This window comes from Erinaceus europaeus, chromosome 7 (genome assembly GCF_950295315.1).
Source record: "Erinaceus europaeus chromosome 7, mEriEur2.1, whole genome shotgun sequence".
Taxonomy (NCBI): Eukaryota; Metazoa; Chordata; class Mammalia; order Eulipotyphla; family Erinaceidae; genus Erinaceus; species Erinaceus europaeus.
Genome location: NC_080168.1, coordinates 4,216,314 through 4,232,880, shown reverse-complemented (window position 1 = coordinate 4,232,880; position 16,567 = coordinate 4,216,314). Strand labels below are relative to the sequence as shown.

Sequence of the window (16,567 nt, the reverse complement as noted above, 5' to 3'; positions counted from 1 at the left end):
GACCTCTCTCTCTGACACTTTATCCCGCACTTCTATTCATATCTCTGCATTATCAGTTTGCAGCCATGCTGGTTGTTTACAAAGTTGTACAAACAAGAGAGCCTCTGCTGAGTCCTTGCCTTTCTGAGCCCTTTCCCTATTTAACTTCTTTCAGTGTCTGTCCCTAACTCATGCAGCATCAAAATCAACCAAAAATATGTTTCCTTTTTTTCCCCTTTCTATTCACACATTGCCTAGAACTGATAGCAGATATAAGATACAATGATACTTGTTGAAGAAACGAGCCACAGTCTCTGCCAACTGAGAGTACTGCTAATGTATGAGAGCCTTCTCCTTCCATAGTATAAGCTGTAGAAAAGAGGAATGTGGGTTAAATAACTTGCATAGAGTTAACTCCTGTACTGCGTGAAATGGATCTGTGCTCTTTGAAATGCATACACACTTAAAATAAATCTACACACTCTGAAAGTAACATTCTAGGTAGGAGGCCGTAGATGCCATTGAGAATTCCCTTTGTTCTCTGTCTAGTTATTCACACTTTCATTAAGTCAACCAATGAGAGGGTTTTTTTTTTTTTTAATTTAAAGATTTAATTATTTACTGGAGGAAGAACCAGAGCACCAATAAGAGCATATGCCATGCCGTGGATTGAACTTGTGACCTCTTGCTTGAGTGTTCAAAGTTATACCCACTGTGCCACCTCCAGGGCCAATAAAGTGTGAGATGTTTTATTGAGCTTTCTCTGAACTGGGGATCTTGGAAGACACGAGGAATTAAGATATCATTTCTCTTCAGGAGCCTTTACCCTGATGATAGAAATAGATAAGTTGTGTGGAGCTGATTAGCAAAAGCCCATTATATGATCCCAGCAAAGCAGGGAATAGAAATAAATACCTGGATACAGAACAGCAGGTTTCTGCTGTGCCTGCATTCAAGCTAGCAGTGTGCTGTACAGACTCAAAACAAAAACCTGCTATTCATCATGACCACACACTTGCCAAGGGGACGGGATATCGGTGTCTGCAAGGGAGATGTGACATCCATAGTAGAACTGGAAGACAGAAACAAATGGTTATCCTTTGTTATAAATCTCTTGTTTATAACTGGAGACTTATTTGCAGGTGGATTTATTTCTGATGAGAGAGGCAACCACTTATCTGAGAGCTAATCGCCCGCAAGTAGCAAGACAGGACATTTATATAAACAGAAGAGAAGATAGTCTAAGTGTTAAGTTTGATTTTGCTTGTTTCATTTGTTTGTTTGTTTATTTATTTCCTTTCTGGAAGCCTTCTTTTTGTTGAGAGGGCTCATGCTATTCGGAAAACTTTTTTCAACCATGTCTGCAGGGAAGGATGCAGACTGATATTTTACTATGTTCATTCCTACTCAGGAAGAAAATATTTTTGTTTTGAGGAAGTGATAGTTCCTGTAGACTCTATAAAATATGAAATATTCGATAAGTATTATAGGAGTAATATGACATGTCATTCTGTCTAATCGATGCAGGTGAGGGAGGAAAAAAAAAGAAAACAAAATCCCAATAACTTAATGTGATCGTAACACCACCATTATGTTTTTTCACCAGCATCCCTCCCCAGACCTACGAGAGACCACATCATGATCATACTGAGAGGACATTTATTTCCATCTCCCTTCGCCTTTCAGTGCACAGCATTGTTCAGTCTCTAGGCTCTGACGTTCCCCCACAGAACCATCATTTCTGATGGCAACATAACAGAAAACATGCTGTACTTCCCACTCACTCTTGATAGAAGCATCATTGAACTCATTTAGTTCTCTCTATTCCCATTTCCTTATTTAAGATGTCTTGCCCCAAACGAAGGAGGCCATTGGAGCTACCGCTTGTGTTTGCATCAGCCCTCCATTTTCAAGTCCTGTGGCATCTTTTTTTTTTTTTCCACCACATGTCAGTGTTATATCTCTGAGTCCTGTGACCATTTAGTTTTCTGCTCCATTTCTTTTCTGTTTAGACACTGCCATGTCCTACATACTAATGACTGACTTTTTGCTTCTGCAGGGGCTTGATTCATTGTGTCACATTTTCCCATGTGAAAATGGACCAGGAACTTTGGCAAGGAGGTTAATGGATTTAGGAGTCACTCTTATTTAACCCTGCAAGTCACAGCAAAATACTAAGCAGTGGGTGACCCATTTTACAAACCAAGCCATGGCCGGCTTCAGAGACAGACTAGTAATGGATTTCCCCGCAGTAGCAATCCCCCACAGAATTGGAAAAGGATTGAAGATGAACATCCCCTTTCCTATCCTTCACCTCTTACTTGGGCTGGAACTGGTTGTTGTTGTTGTTGTTGCCAAGCCTTAAATGAGGGTTCACATAGTGGAGTGGGACTAGCCCTAGAGTGGGAGTCAGAACTTCCTGGGTTTTAGTCAGATTCCATCACTAATTATATCGTGTGTTAACTTTCTGTATGATGAGATTCACATTAACATCAGGATGTTTGCCTAAGTGGAATTTTAGCATTTCTATCTGACCAGAGGAGACCACTTACTGACCTCATGGATTCCAATAATTTGCTAATGACCATAGCTACAGACCTTAAATCTAAGCAAGAAAAGAGCTGTGTGTTTCTTTCTGAAGACTTCTGTGGAAGAACTTTAGTGCATTCCTTTTTTTCTTTTTCTCCAAGGTTCACAGAATAAGAAGTAGATCTTAATGCTAAGAAAGGTTGTCAGTAATTAGTCTCAGGAGGAGATTAGGAGCACCTGGTTACCTTGTTAAACTAAAGTCTCCAATTAAATTGTATAAAAAGAAAAGGAAAGTGAATTGCCCTCCTTCCACATTACCACCCAAATCCTTTCATCTCAGGAGTTAAGTAATAAGTTTAGAACATGAGTTCTTTATTCTGACATTGCGTCTCCCAATTCTCTCCCAGCGACACTCTGGCGTGGTGCTTTTTCCCAAGTTCATGAGGGCCTCTAGTTACCAGGAGCACATTGACTTGAAATTAGCCATGACAAAGTAAAAGAGATAAGAGTGAGCACAAAAATCTAACCTTTCCATGAGAACCTAATTTGTCTCTTTTCTTGGGAGGCCAAAATGAGCAGCTACTAGTAGGAAGGGAAAGAGGGCTTGCCTACTATCATATTTGGGTGTTTGGGAACTTTTTTTTTCCTGGAGAGCAATATATATATATATATATATATATTTTAAAGTAAAATAAATAATATAATATAATATAATATAAATATGAAATATAAATATGAAATAAAGTAAAGCTATATATATTGCTTTACTTTATTTTTTAGTTTTTATTTATAAAAAGGAAATACTGACGAAACCAGAGGATAAGAGGGGTACAACTCCACACAATTCCCACCACCAGAACTCTGTATCCCATCCCCTTCCCTGACAGCTTTCCTATTCTTTATCCCTCTGGGAGGATGGACCCAGGGGCATTGTGGGATGCAGAAGGTGGAAGGTCTGGCTTCTGTCATTGCTTCCCCGCTGAACATGGGCGTTGACAGGTGGATCCATACTCCCTGCCTGTCTCTCTCTGTCCCTAGTGGGGCAGGGCTCTGGGGAAGCGGAGCTCCAGTACATGTTGGTGGGGTCGTCTGCCCATGGGAGTCTGGTTGGCATCATGGTAACATCTGGAACCTGGTGGCTGAAAAAGAGTTAACATATAAAGCCAAACACATTGTTGACTAATCATGAACCTAAAGGCTGGAATATTGCAGATAAAGATTTGAGGTTTCCTTTCTGAAGGTAGCTGGTAGGCCTATTTTAGTTATATTCCAAAGTGCCCATGACTATACACCAGGTACTTTTATACCCTTTCAGAACCAGCTCAGACTAGGAACATTTTCCGACTCTTTCTGCAATCCGGGTTTTTCTTTTTTTTCTTTTTTTTTTTTTTTTGCCTTGAAGGCCATTTGTACCACAAATTTTTGACAAATAGAGACTAGTAATCAATAGCCAAAAATGAGAAGTCCTTTACAATTATTTTTATTTACTGGATAGAGGTAGCCAGAAATTGAGAGGGAAGGGAGTGATGGAGAGGAAGAGAGAGACACCTACAACACTGCTTCTCCACTCACAAAGCTTCCCTACCACCACCAGAGGCTCGAACCTGAGTCCTTACATGTTGCACCATGTACGCTTAACCAGGTACACCACCACCTGGCCCAAAGAAGGTCTTCCTGATCCTATAGCTTCATTCTGCTTATACCAGCTGCTATGTTGATTACAATCTTTCCCTCAGTTTCAAAACAACCCTTTCTGTCATGCACATTTCAGAAATGCTTTGATATCACTAGGACTGAGCCTGTTGTGAAGGTTGTTGGGTGCTTTCCTGGTCCCTTGAAGGGTCCTTGAAGGGTGCCCATCAAAGTCTCTGCACAATCTTTGCCCAACAGTGAGATTGCTCAACTAAGTCTTGCCCACCTCTGCAGCCCCGTTACACCAGTTCCCAGGAAGTCACCACAGATAGCCTAGCCCTCAATCAGCATGCTGACCAAAAAGACAATTGTTCAACTCAGATCATTATATTTGAATATGTATATTGTTTACATAGGAGTAAAAATTTATCACTTGAAATGGTAATAAATAAAACTATAAATTAACCAGTGTGTCAAGGTAGCCCTTAGAACAAGAATCACACTCATTCGGCCGTTTTTTTAAATTTTTAAATATGTATTTATTCTCTTTTGTTGCCCTTGTTGTTTTATTGTAATTATTATTGTTGGATAGGATAAAGAAAAATGGAGAGAGGAGGGGAAGACAGAGAGGGGAGAGAAAGACACCTGCAGACCTGCTTCACCGCTTGTGTAGTGACTCCCCTGCAGATGGGGAGCCGGGGGCTCGAACTGGGATCCTTACGCCGGCTCTTGCACTATATGTGTTTAACCCACTGTGCTACTGCTGGACTCCTTTGTTTGGCTGTTTTTTACAAGTTAAATTTGAGGTTCAAGGGCACCCAACTGAGCACAGATGGCACCATGCCCTTATCTGTTGGGGTGGGAGGGGCTTCACAATTGGTGAAACAAGTCTGCAGGTGTCTCAGATGTCTCTTCTCTTTCTCTCTCCCTCTCTATCTCTCCTTTCCCTTTCAATTTCTCTGTCCTGTCCTATCAAATAAAATATAAAGCAAAAAAAAAAAAAAAAAAAGGAGGGAGGAATGACTGGCAGGAGTGGTGGATCCATAGTGCTGGCATCTAGCCCCCAATAATAACCCTAATGGACATAAAAATGTAAAAAATAAATTAAGGTTCTCTGAGTCTAGTTTTCTTGCCACTGGGTGGAGAAACCCTGGGCTCGGAGCCTAGGTACTGGAGAGTGGGGTCACATCTCAGAGAGGCAGACCCTGGGCTGCCCAGAAAGGAGAGGGCCACTCCTGTGTACAACCCCTACCCTCTGCCACTTTGTTCTTCTACAACATCTTTTGCCCCCTCTGAGTTGCCCTCTTCTTTCTTTGCCAATGAACCCATCTTGCTTCTTGTAGTTGTAGAGCAGACTGTGGTAGCTGACTCAAACTACTTCCAGGGGGACCGTGTGCATGCTGAGGGTAACCATTTTTCCCCCCTTTTCCAGGCCCACCCTCTGCTCCTCTCAACTTGATCTCAAATGTCAACGAGACTTCCGTAAACCTGGAATGGAGCAGTCCTCAAAACACTGGTGGCCGCCAGGATATTTCCTACAATGTCGTGTGCAAGAAATGTGGAGCTGGAGACTCCAGCAAGTGCCGCCCCTGCGGAAGTGGGGTCCACTATACCCCCCAGCAGAATGGCCTGAAAACCACCAAAGTCTCCATCACAGACCTCCTCGCTCACACCAACTACACCTTTGAAATCTGGGCGGTGAACGGAGTATCCAAGCACAACCCAAGCCCCGACCAGTCCGTGTCTGTCACAGTGACAACCAACCAAGCAGGTAGGCATAGGATCCACTGCATTGTTTGGTCTAAATACACAGAGAGAACAGCTTATGTTGATGTCATCATTGACAATGAAGTCCTATAATTGGGGCAGAACTACTTGGGTCTAATTATAAACCCTATGAGATGCATGTTGATACAGAAGAAATTCAAAAAGGATATTTAGTCATTCAGAAAATGCTTTTTGGACGCTGATCGTGCTTATACCAAGCACTTGGTTATTGCTTATGCTTGGGCAGGAGAACCGTAGCCAGATGCCAGGATCCTGAGATCTGCTGTGTCTCAGGGTTGAGAGAAAAATAACTTCAGTCACTTCATGGTTGATCTGAAGAGTCTGGAAGGACAGCACCTAGACACCTTGAGATAGCAAAGTATCAGGTATGTCCTGATCAGAACTCAAGGCAAAGTATTTATTAATAAAATCACATCACACCAAAAGAAACAGGAAGATCAAAGTTACTTTTAGGTAGAACAATCCAGGAGCAATCGGTCAAAGCACAAATTACTTTCAAAAGGTGTAGGAAGACACCAAGAATGTATTAAATCTTCCATACAATAGTCTTTGACTGAATGTCATTAGTCAGATACATTTCTGAGGCCTCAAGAAATACTCTGGCCACTCTTGTGTGCAAACTCCAAACCCTTCAGGGAAGTAGCCAGAGGTTGGAGTTACAGATATGCATTTTGCCTAATCTCAATGTCTGTGGGCTGCAGATCTAACTCTCTGACACTCTTCATACTTCTGCCTTAAGAGTGAAGGAATTGTGGCAAAAAAGAGAGCCCAAGGCCTTACTTGCTGGGCCCCTACTAACCATCAACAGGGACATGTTTTGTAAACATGGAGGCTTTGGGTAAAATCAATAGACTGTCTAGTAACAACAATTAGCAAGAAATTTGGGATCAGAAAACTTCAACAAGTGGCAAAGGATTAATGGAAGACAAAATCAGTGTCTGAAATGGGATTTTGGGTCACTTTGCTCGTGATTTCTCTTGTAAGAGGTGTTGGTTATTATCTCACGGTCTGTGGTTGAGTGTCTAAGGACTTTTAGATCATCTAATGTGATAAGATTGACCTCCCCCTCTCTGCCCCATATATAATGCTATGGTGGTGTTTTCTGGATTTCCAACAAAGGTCTTAGCATTTATAACTTTGAACCTGACAGGACAGATATGGAGAAAAAGACACAAACAAGCAGAGAGGAGTCACCACCGCACTTTTCCACCTTCTGTGGAACTTCTTCTAATGCCATATGTTCCCATGTGGCATCTGAGCTAGAATCCAGGGGTTCACAGCTGGGCAGTACTACTGAGCCCTCCAGGTACTATTCCCTGTCCCTCAACAGAAGTAGCACCATTCCATAGTTAATGAAGCTTCCACTTTGCATATGCTACTCCCCAGTGATACTGGGAACTGGATCCCAAATAAAGAAATACTTACACATGGTGAAGTGTGTACTCTAGGGGTTAAGTTATCCCCTGGACCTCCATATTATTTTTTTAGAGCTTTATTTACTTACTACATGTTGCAACTATTATTTGTGTGGTTGACAAAAGTTTCCTTAAAACACATAGTTGCTGTGTAGTCACTTTTATTCCTGGATCTATAATGTGTGTGTGTGTGGGGGGGGGAGGCGGGGGTGAATTTACATAAGTTCCTACAGCACTTTCTTCTAATTCTAAGGGCCAGAAAATGTTCTGCTATGAAGTAGTTTTGCTGAGTTCTCAGCAGACCTGTTTTTAAGTGCGAATCCACATCTAGATGTCTAGGCAATAGTTCCAACCCACTTGTTTCCAATCTTCGGCTGAAAAAGCTTCCACACTTTGTCATGCTAATGTTCCCACTCTGGATTCCCTCCATATGTTTCATGTTGCTGGCTCCATATTATTTATTTCTAGAGAGCCAAATAGAGACTAAGAAGAAAGAAATAAGACTGTGGTTTATCCTTTTGTGAGGCTTTTAAGAGCAACAAACTTTGCCGGAAAAGGATTATAAATTGCCAACAATCCTATTGCCTCTTACTGCACTTTTCTCTTAGATGAATGTTTCAGTAAGTGCACTCAATAGTTGAGTAAAATATGTTTGAACTAATTGATCCTATAGTGAGAAGTATTTCAGTGTCCCATTCCAAAACCCATTATTTTTCCACTTTCCCCTGAACTTTCTAGAATAAATGAAAAACTAAGACTCAGTAAAGGTTCTGAACTGGAGTTTGAGTGGTAAATCTTACTGGGATGCAATTAGTTATCCAGATGTGGCCGGTCTTTTTAAAAGCATGATGGGAATACATCATCTGGGTGTATTTGTGTCTTTTAGTTTGGGGTACACCATTGGCGGTGATGGTTTTGTGTTTCTACAAAGACTTGTTAGATCTGGGAGGTTTTGACAGCACCACAAGTACAGTGTGATTGCCAGCATTTTAACAGCCCTGTTTGGAAGAACACAACAGAAACATGGCACACAGATCCTGGGACACATATTACGGCTACAAGTGTCCTTTGAGTCAGAAAGCAAAGTACAGAATAATCTGTATCTACCAAGGGAACCTGGTTTGTGATTCAGTCAATATTCTCGAGTCGAACCTTCAGGCTACCCACTGAACTATTCCTCAAATGCATCACTACTTCTTTGTGTTCTTAGATGCTCTAGATTTTAGGTGTTATAGAACTAGAAATGGCCCTTTCTCTGAATCAGCTGTACAAAGTGAAGTGATCCTCTGGCAGAAAATAGCCTCTAGGAACCTTGCTAAACACAGGGATGGTGCTCTAGGATTTCCTGGGGAGACTCTTAAGGATTAAAGGCAAGGGATTATGTCAATCCCTATCAGACCAGAAGGGGGACTGCTGAGGGGGCCAGTGAAAAGAAGAAGATAGACTTAACCTTCCCAGGAGGTGGTGCAGTGGATAGTGTGGGGCTGTCAAGCATCTTCAATCCTTAGCAGTACATGTGCAAGAATAAATATTATATAGAAGAAAGGGGCTTGGAGAAGGAGGGGAAGGAAGGATCAAGCTGCTCATTGAGAAGAGTGGGGATATGAGGAGACAGACTCATAATCCTCCAAGATAAGGAAATGTACAAACACATGATGAAAGTGGGCGAAGAAGAAGAGGAAGAAGAAGAAGAAGAAGAAGAAGAAGAAGAAGAAGAAGAAGAAGAAGAAGAAGAAGAAGAAGAAGAAGAAGAAGAAGAAAAGAAGTCTACATTTTTCTTTCTTGTCTAAGAAAAAGATGAACAGTTCTGTGTTCCTACCCATCCCCCCATGGGGCTAGCCTTATTTGCTGAATAGGGCCACATATCAGCTCCTTAGTTTAATTTTCTTGAGGGGTAATGCTGGGAAGCTGCTCAAAATTAAAAATAAATCTTTCAATAAGGAGCCTGCCTAGGTGGCCACATAGAAATCGTCATGCTTAGCTGAGAGATACATATGAATTCAGCACTGCCTCATTATCCAGCCCTAATTTGGAGTTCCTCTAATTCAAGATCATCAGAATAGTTTTATCTTTGATTAACTAACTCCTTTCTGCACAGTACTACAAATTAATATTGTAGGCCCAAATTCTGGGTGAGTGTGGTAGCCATCAAGTCTATCAAAGTTCTCTGAAGTGTATTTACAGGTACACAATTATTTGATAATTGGGGTCCTTCCTGTCATCCCATTATCTGCAATCTCTTGGGGTCCCCTCTGTAGGCGATGACAGTGCATGCTTGAGGCAATACACACCCGTCAGTGTACCAGTTCTCACATACAAGCCACGAAGTCTAGTGGCCCTTGATTTTTGCCGTACACTTCATAGAGTTTTTTACTCTCTTCACAAAACCTAGAATAAAATGCAAAGCCTTGAGTTGCCAGATTTAGGATTACAACTTCTGAGATTTTCACAGCTAAAACAACTTCCTGAAGGTGAGTTCACTGGTCCAGGCTACTATCAGAACCTGTGTGTGCATCCAGGGAGAACACAGCTCCTGCAGGGAGAAGCTGTTGTCCTTTAAAATTCTTAGATAATGAGTAACATTCATGCATTCAGCCAGGCCTTTTCTCCCTTTTGTGACAACAGGCTCCTTGAGTCTCTTAGCATGGGGATATAGGTTTAACTGGGCTTTGATCCTTCCTTTGTAGGATATGGTGTGAATGGGCTATTATTTAAATGACTACTTAAACCTTTCTAGCCTATAGCTTGCTGGAGGTGTCTTAAAGAGCTAATAGCACCCTTTCCCTTTGAACTTTTCTGAGCTCAAAACCCCATTGACACAGAAGATTGGACAAAAGGAAACTAGAATGTGTATTTTATTCCTGATCAGTTGATTGAAGGATGTGAACTTTCTATCAGTGGCCAAAAGTGGTGACTAGTGGCAGGATGGCCCGCATGGCTAACTACAAGTAATCTGACCAGTTGAAGCTTTGTTTAGGTAGAAAGAGTATAGCTATAGGATCTTCATGATGAAAGTGGGTTACTAATGGTCTGAACTTGGAAAACCTCTAAGACCCTTTCCGGTTTAAAATGTGTCTGCCTCCAAGAATACCGACATGAGCTATCAGCATGAAGACACGGCATTTACTTTCCTATGACATTCAGAACTGTCTCCACAGGCAATTTCAGGACTGGGGAAGCATCAAAAAAATTCTTGAGCAAAATCATCAGAGTGTTGAGATAGGGAAAGTACTTCTTGAGCTTAGTCTCACCCCTCACCCTTCACCAAAGAGCAATGAAGAAGAGGTAAGCAAAGGGAGAAAGTAGGGATTCTAGGTGAAAGTTGGACCCTAAGAAAATATTCAACAAAGAAAACAAGAGGTTTTTCATACAGTTACACCTTTACACAAAAGCCAAGTAGAGCAACATAAGATTCCCCTGGAAAGTGAATGCCCCTTTCTCCATCTCATATTCTCCTGCAACTGCTGTATTTTTCATTTAGGAAGAGATGGTTCTGATGTTTATGAAAAACAAATAAACAAACCTTTGGGATGTTGTTTTATTTTTTTAATTTGTATTTATAAAATGGAAATATTAACAAGACCATAGGATAAGAGAGGTACAATTCCACACAGTTCCTACCACCACAACTCTGTATCCCATCCCCTCCCCTGATAGCTTTCCTATTCTTTATCCCTCTGGGAACATGGACCCAGGGTCATTCTGGGGTGCAGAAGGTGGGAGGTCTGGCTTGTGTAAGTTCTTCCCCGCTAAACAGGGGTGTTGACAGGTTGGACCATACTTCCATGGGCTGTTGTCTTCTAGGTGGCTTTTCTTGAGTTTATGTTGAGGGAAGTGGAGCATCATGGGAAAATGAATATAAGATGTGTCACAGGAAGAGAAAAATGTCATGTAAGTGAAATGCAGTTTGCCTGAACCAGCAACCAAACTGAATAGTTTTGCTAAAAAAAAATGTGTTGGAGAGCCAGTGGTAGGTCTTCATAAATACTGTGGCACTGTGCTCTACTGTACACGCTAGTTCCGCCCCTCACTGTCTTCCGCTACGGGGCTGGCCACACTCTACGTAACTTTGCTTGTGTCAATTTATTGTGAATCCATAGGGGTGAGGGTATTCTCTCTAGAAACCCAGATTGAACTCAGAAAGGGACACCCATTTGTCTTTGTTCAGCAGGAGACATGGTTGTGGATAGTTGACGATGAAAATGCCTCTAGGAATCTCCCAAACCTTATAGTGTGTAAATGACAAAGACATCTGAATACTCACTTTGGAGACATTTCCCAAGGAGTCATATCATTGACTGAAGCCAGATAATCTCTAAGACCCTTGTGATTCTGAAGTCATCTGATCACATGAATGCTGTCAGGAGCTATTTGCATTTCTCCTATACTTTTTATCACCGCCATTACTTCCACCCCCACCACCTCCCCCCACCCCCTGCTTCCCACTAAGGTCCTTGCTTTAAAGGGTCAAACTCTAACCTGCCTGTAGCTGGGGCAGAATTGTTCCACCATTTCACCAGACATTTGACAGTTTCTGGAGACATTTTTGCTTGTCATCATTTGAGAGACGGAGAGGTACTACTGCATCTAAGTCATAAAACCATGAATGCTATGAAACACGCTGGTCCCAACTGTCCGTTCATAGAGCCATGACTGAGAAACTGCTCTAAAGTTTGTGTGGAAGACAAATCTTGAGGGCTGGTTGGTGGCACACTTGATGGAGTGCGGTTTGAACCCTAGTTTTGAGGCCCTGGTCCCTACCAATGAATTGACACAAGCAAAGCTATGTAGAGTGTGGCCAGCCCCAACAGCTGAAGACAGGTGAGGGGCAGAACTAGCGTGCACAGAAAGCACAGTGCCACAGTATTTATGAAGACCTACCACTGCTCTCCAACACATTTTTTTTTTTTAGCAAAACTATTCAGTTTGGTTGCTGGTTCAGGCAAACTGCATTTCACTTCCATGACATTTCTCTCTTCCTGTGAATGGGGGGCCATTTTGTAAGTGGTGAAGCAGAGCTGCAGGTGTTTCTCTGTGTCCCTTTCTACCTCCGAATCCATCACATTTTTGGCTGTATCTATCCAATAAATGAATAAAGGCAGAAGAAGATGAATCTTGTGACTTCAGGGCAGTGCCAAACTTCTAAAAGTTTTATGAAATGACCTTCTGCTTGCTCAATTCTATTGCTGCCAGCACTGTTCTCAGAGATTAGACAATTATCAATGGTCTTTAGAGGACCCTTTATAAAGAACGCTTTCCCAGTAGTTTTCTCACATTCAACTAATGCTGTTTGTTATCTAGGACTGGTCTTGTTATCTAGGACCTGACCTCCGAAAACTACTGGACACTTTCTGTAGTGGTCTGGCATGGCTTACAGTAGGTATACAGTACCTGCTTGATGATTAACGCATTTATTTACAGTAAGAACAAATCAGTGAATTCTTTGTCAGTAGTGGTAAATTTAATAAAACCAAAATAATGAGGAAAGAAAAGAAGTAAGTGCAAGAGGCATACTGTCTTTTATTACTCAACTGGGTAAGTCCCCATTCTCTTATTCTCTGCCATCTTTTAATTAGACATATTATGTTATTTGAGTGGGTTATTGGAGAACAGTGGGGACTCGCATCCCCACTGGGTATAATTGCTACCTGCTTTGCAGGCAGGAAGAGAAACGCTTGAAGGAGATTGTAGGAGAAGGAGGGAAAGAATCTCAAAGTCTCTTGAGTTAGGCATTGTCCTGGAAGCATGGTGGCACCATGCTTTGTGGAGTCTGAAGCTTAGATAGTTTTTGTGCTGTTTGGGAAAGAATAAACTACAGATGCAGAAATCAAATGGAGGTAGACTTTTGAAGGGACTCACGCAAAGTTCTCTAGCTTTAAAGTTTACAATTCTGTAGGTGACTGCTAGAGGGATGTGAATTCCATTGCAGGTAAAAGGAGGTATTATGTAATTATGACTGAAAGTAAAAGAAGCAGGACAAAAAAAAAAAAAAGTCGAGGCATTGTCCAGTTTCCTTTAACTTGCTTTCAAAGGAGCTGAAATTTCAGGTCATAAGAATACGTGTTAGACAGGAAGTTGAAGCCAGAGCCAGTAGACATCATTTCTCCTGATTCAGAAGCTCAGGATGAAACACAACCCAGATGAGATGTGATCAGCACTGAGAGTTTATTGAAAAAGATAAAGAAAGGGGGGGAAAATTCTGATATTTTTGAGGCAGAAATGTCTGACATTGTCCCTGGGGCAGTGGTTGGCAATCTTCCACCTCTTGGACAATGCTCTAAGAAGAGTTTTTCTGTTTCTAAAGAGTTGGAAATAAAAGAAGAACAGTGCTTTGTGGTGTTGGGAAATTATGTAACATCCAAATTTCAGTGTCTATGAGTAAATTTTACTGGAGCAAAGCCCCCACTCGTTTATTTGTTGTAGATTAAGCAAGGCTGAGGGACTTGAACTGAGTGAATGGCTTGCAGTGTCAACACACTGTCATCTTTACAGAGAAGAGTTGCTGATCTCTGCTCTCAAGCACAAACCCCAAATGGAGACCAGTCACATAGGACATTGGTTGAGATGATGTTAAAATCCTGCTGTTAGCTGCTGGGAATTTCTCTTGCAATGATGTGGTAGATTAGCACTTAGTTAATCTTACTTTTGAAATGATTTTCATGTTGGGCCAGACACCTATTTTTAGAGGATTTTGAATATGTAAACACGAGTGCACGAATTTCAGTAGGCCTTCAACCATACCTTGGCATCCAGAAATCTTTTCTCAACACCACTCAGGTTTCAGCGTATAATGTGAAACATGCTTGCATCTTCTGATAAGATGTCTTCTGGTTTCTTTCAAAAATCTGCGTTCTTAGCACTATTGCATGGTTTCTAGATGCTGGCAGCAATTTGCTTTTCTAAATAATCATTTGGTCTGTTCTTTTCCACTCTTACATTGTCCCCTAGACCAGAGATTTCCTGTTTGCCTTTGATCTCAAGTAGGTCCTGTTAGTTTTTCTTACTCCTCAGAAATTTAAAGGAAAAACACATGATGGAACTGGTGATAACTGCAAGTCTTTGTGAGGACACTTAAAAAAACCCTTCGGGAGTTGGGAGGTAGCGCAGTGGGTTAAGCGCACGCGGCACGAAACACAAGGACCGTTAAGGATCCCAGTTTGAGCCCCTGGCTCCCTACCTACAGGGTGGTAGGTCACTTCACAAGCGGTGAAGCAGGTTTACAGGTGTCTATCTTTCTCTCCTCCTCTCTCCATTTCTCTCTTTCCTGTCCTCTGAGGACATCAATAGCAACAACAGTAATAATAACTACAACAATAATAAAAATTAACAAAGGCAACAAAAGGGAAAGTAAATAAATAAAATATAAAAAATATTAAATGCTTTAAATAATAATAATAAACTTCAAAGTGTGGAGTAATTCCACCGAGCTATTTGCTGAGGAGTATTATTTTGGGCATTCTCTTAGTTACTGTGGAACATTAGGACTTTGTATGGGAAGCTGGAGGGGAGAGTCTTCTGTGTTTGAGTCACTGTAGACCTTGGAAAGCACAGCACAAAGAAAGCACAGCTTCCAAGGAACCCGGCTGGTTTTCCCATTAACAGCTCTGATCTACTCACGGACTCCTGATTTAGTTCATAATGTCTAGGAAATGTATATTTTTAAAACAGGTGATGTGCTTTTTTTTAGCAAGGGGGAACAGTCTTGACTTTTCATTTATATTAAAAATAACTTTTAAAAAAATGTACAGAATACTGTTGGCACTCTGGCAATTATTAAGCATACTTACTCATTGTGATGCTTCTGAAGAACAAAGCAAACCAGTAGATTGGGCTTGGCCACATGAGCCCATGGATCTGTATTCTGGGTGAGCACTGGCAGTGCTGGTGAGAAGAAAAATATAAAAAGCTTTTCCAAAAGGACCTAGTAAATTACCCAGCTTCAAGGTTGACTGAGCAGCAGAGACAAGTAGAATGCATACAGAACCCAATTGTTAATTATTGCACATAAGTTAAAAAAAATCACATTATTTCTCCCTCATATGTTAATATTTGACTGTTCAAACAATGACAGTTTTATTTATATCCTCAGGCTCAGGAACATGATTTTTCCTGACTCCTTTCCCTCCATTCCTGTGTAAATAAACACACACGTTCATCTTGCGGGAAGGGGAATCCATTTGCCAGAGTTCACCCTAGACACTACACAGTCTAATTCTGACTCAACTTTCCTTACTTGGTGTTGTTTGATACTTTGAACACCACCTCCAGCTTTACACTCTAGTGAAATCTTCAAGAAATTTGAAAAAATAAATATTTGAGTGAGATAAGAAATAAACAGCAGAGGGCTAGCAGCAGTTTTAGGTGGCCTTAAAAGTTGTATAGTTGTCACTCCAACTGGCTAAGTTAATTACTCTGTCCACAAAGGGATGTAAGAGATTTTAGAGTCCAGTTTGCCACGGAGCATCAAGCAAAGATCCAGAGAAACTTTATCAACTCTTCCATTAACCCCCTACTGATGTCCTTAGAGTTATTTTCTTTTAAACACTAGGAAAACCAAAGCACCATGCTGCAAGACTAATCCTGTATTGAGAGATCTTAAATCTACAGATTCTAATTAAAAGACCTGTCCACAGAGCCCCAAAATATAGTTGTTTCTGAATCTCAGTGTTCATATATCGTTTGGATGTGGGTTTATATTAAGAGATCATTCTGTTTGTTATCTTCAGATAAAGACTTGAGAGGGATTTTTTTTCTTAGATTTACATTTTAATTGTTAAAATGAGCAAATGTAAGCTCTACTTATCTGTATATGTATGCATATTATTTGATAATTATCTATGTAGACATATTATTTAATAAATCTACTGTACATCATTTCACACACACACACACACACACACACACACACACACACACACACACACACCTTCTCTCGCCTGTGACAGAAGGACAAGTTTTCATATGCTGCCCCAAAACTGCAATAAAAGAAAAGAGAAAAGGTACCGGGTATTGGTGTGGTCACTTGCTTAGTGAGCACAGTGGCTGATATAGTACAACACTATCCTGATTTGGCCCCCAATAAAGTGCAGACCTTATTGATTCTGTGGGAGTCTGGCTGAACAGTTGACAAAATGGATGCCAAGACAGACACAGAGTTGAAGAAATAGCTCATATTAAATTTCTTCTTCCTGTACTGTGAGTAATTGGTCATCACCCTACCCTAG

The 16,567-nt window shown here is 41.1% G+C and overlaps 1 protein-coding gene across 2 annotated transcripts in view; it reads left to right on the top strand.

Annotated features, from left to right (window-relative positions):
- The window catches only part of EPHA4 (EPH receptor A4), a 166,937-nt gene that overhangs the window by 96,008 nt on the left and 54,362 nt on the right, over positions 1-16,567 (top strand). For both annotated transcript variants that reach the window (XM_007521123.3, XM_007521124.2), the window contains exon 5: positions 5,573-5,911. In XM_007521123.3, coding sequence (XP_007521185.1) covers positions 5,573-5,911 — 339 coding nt within the window. The remainder of the gene's footprint in view (positions 1-5,572; positions 5,912-16,567) is intronic.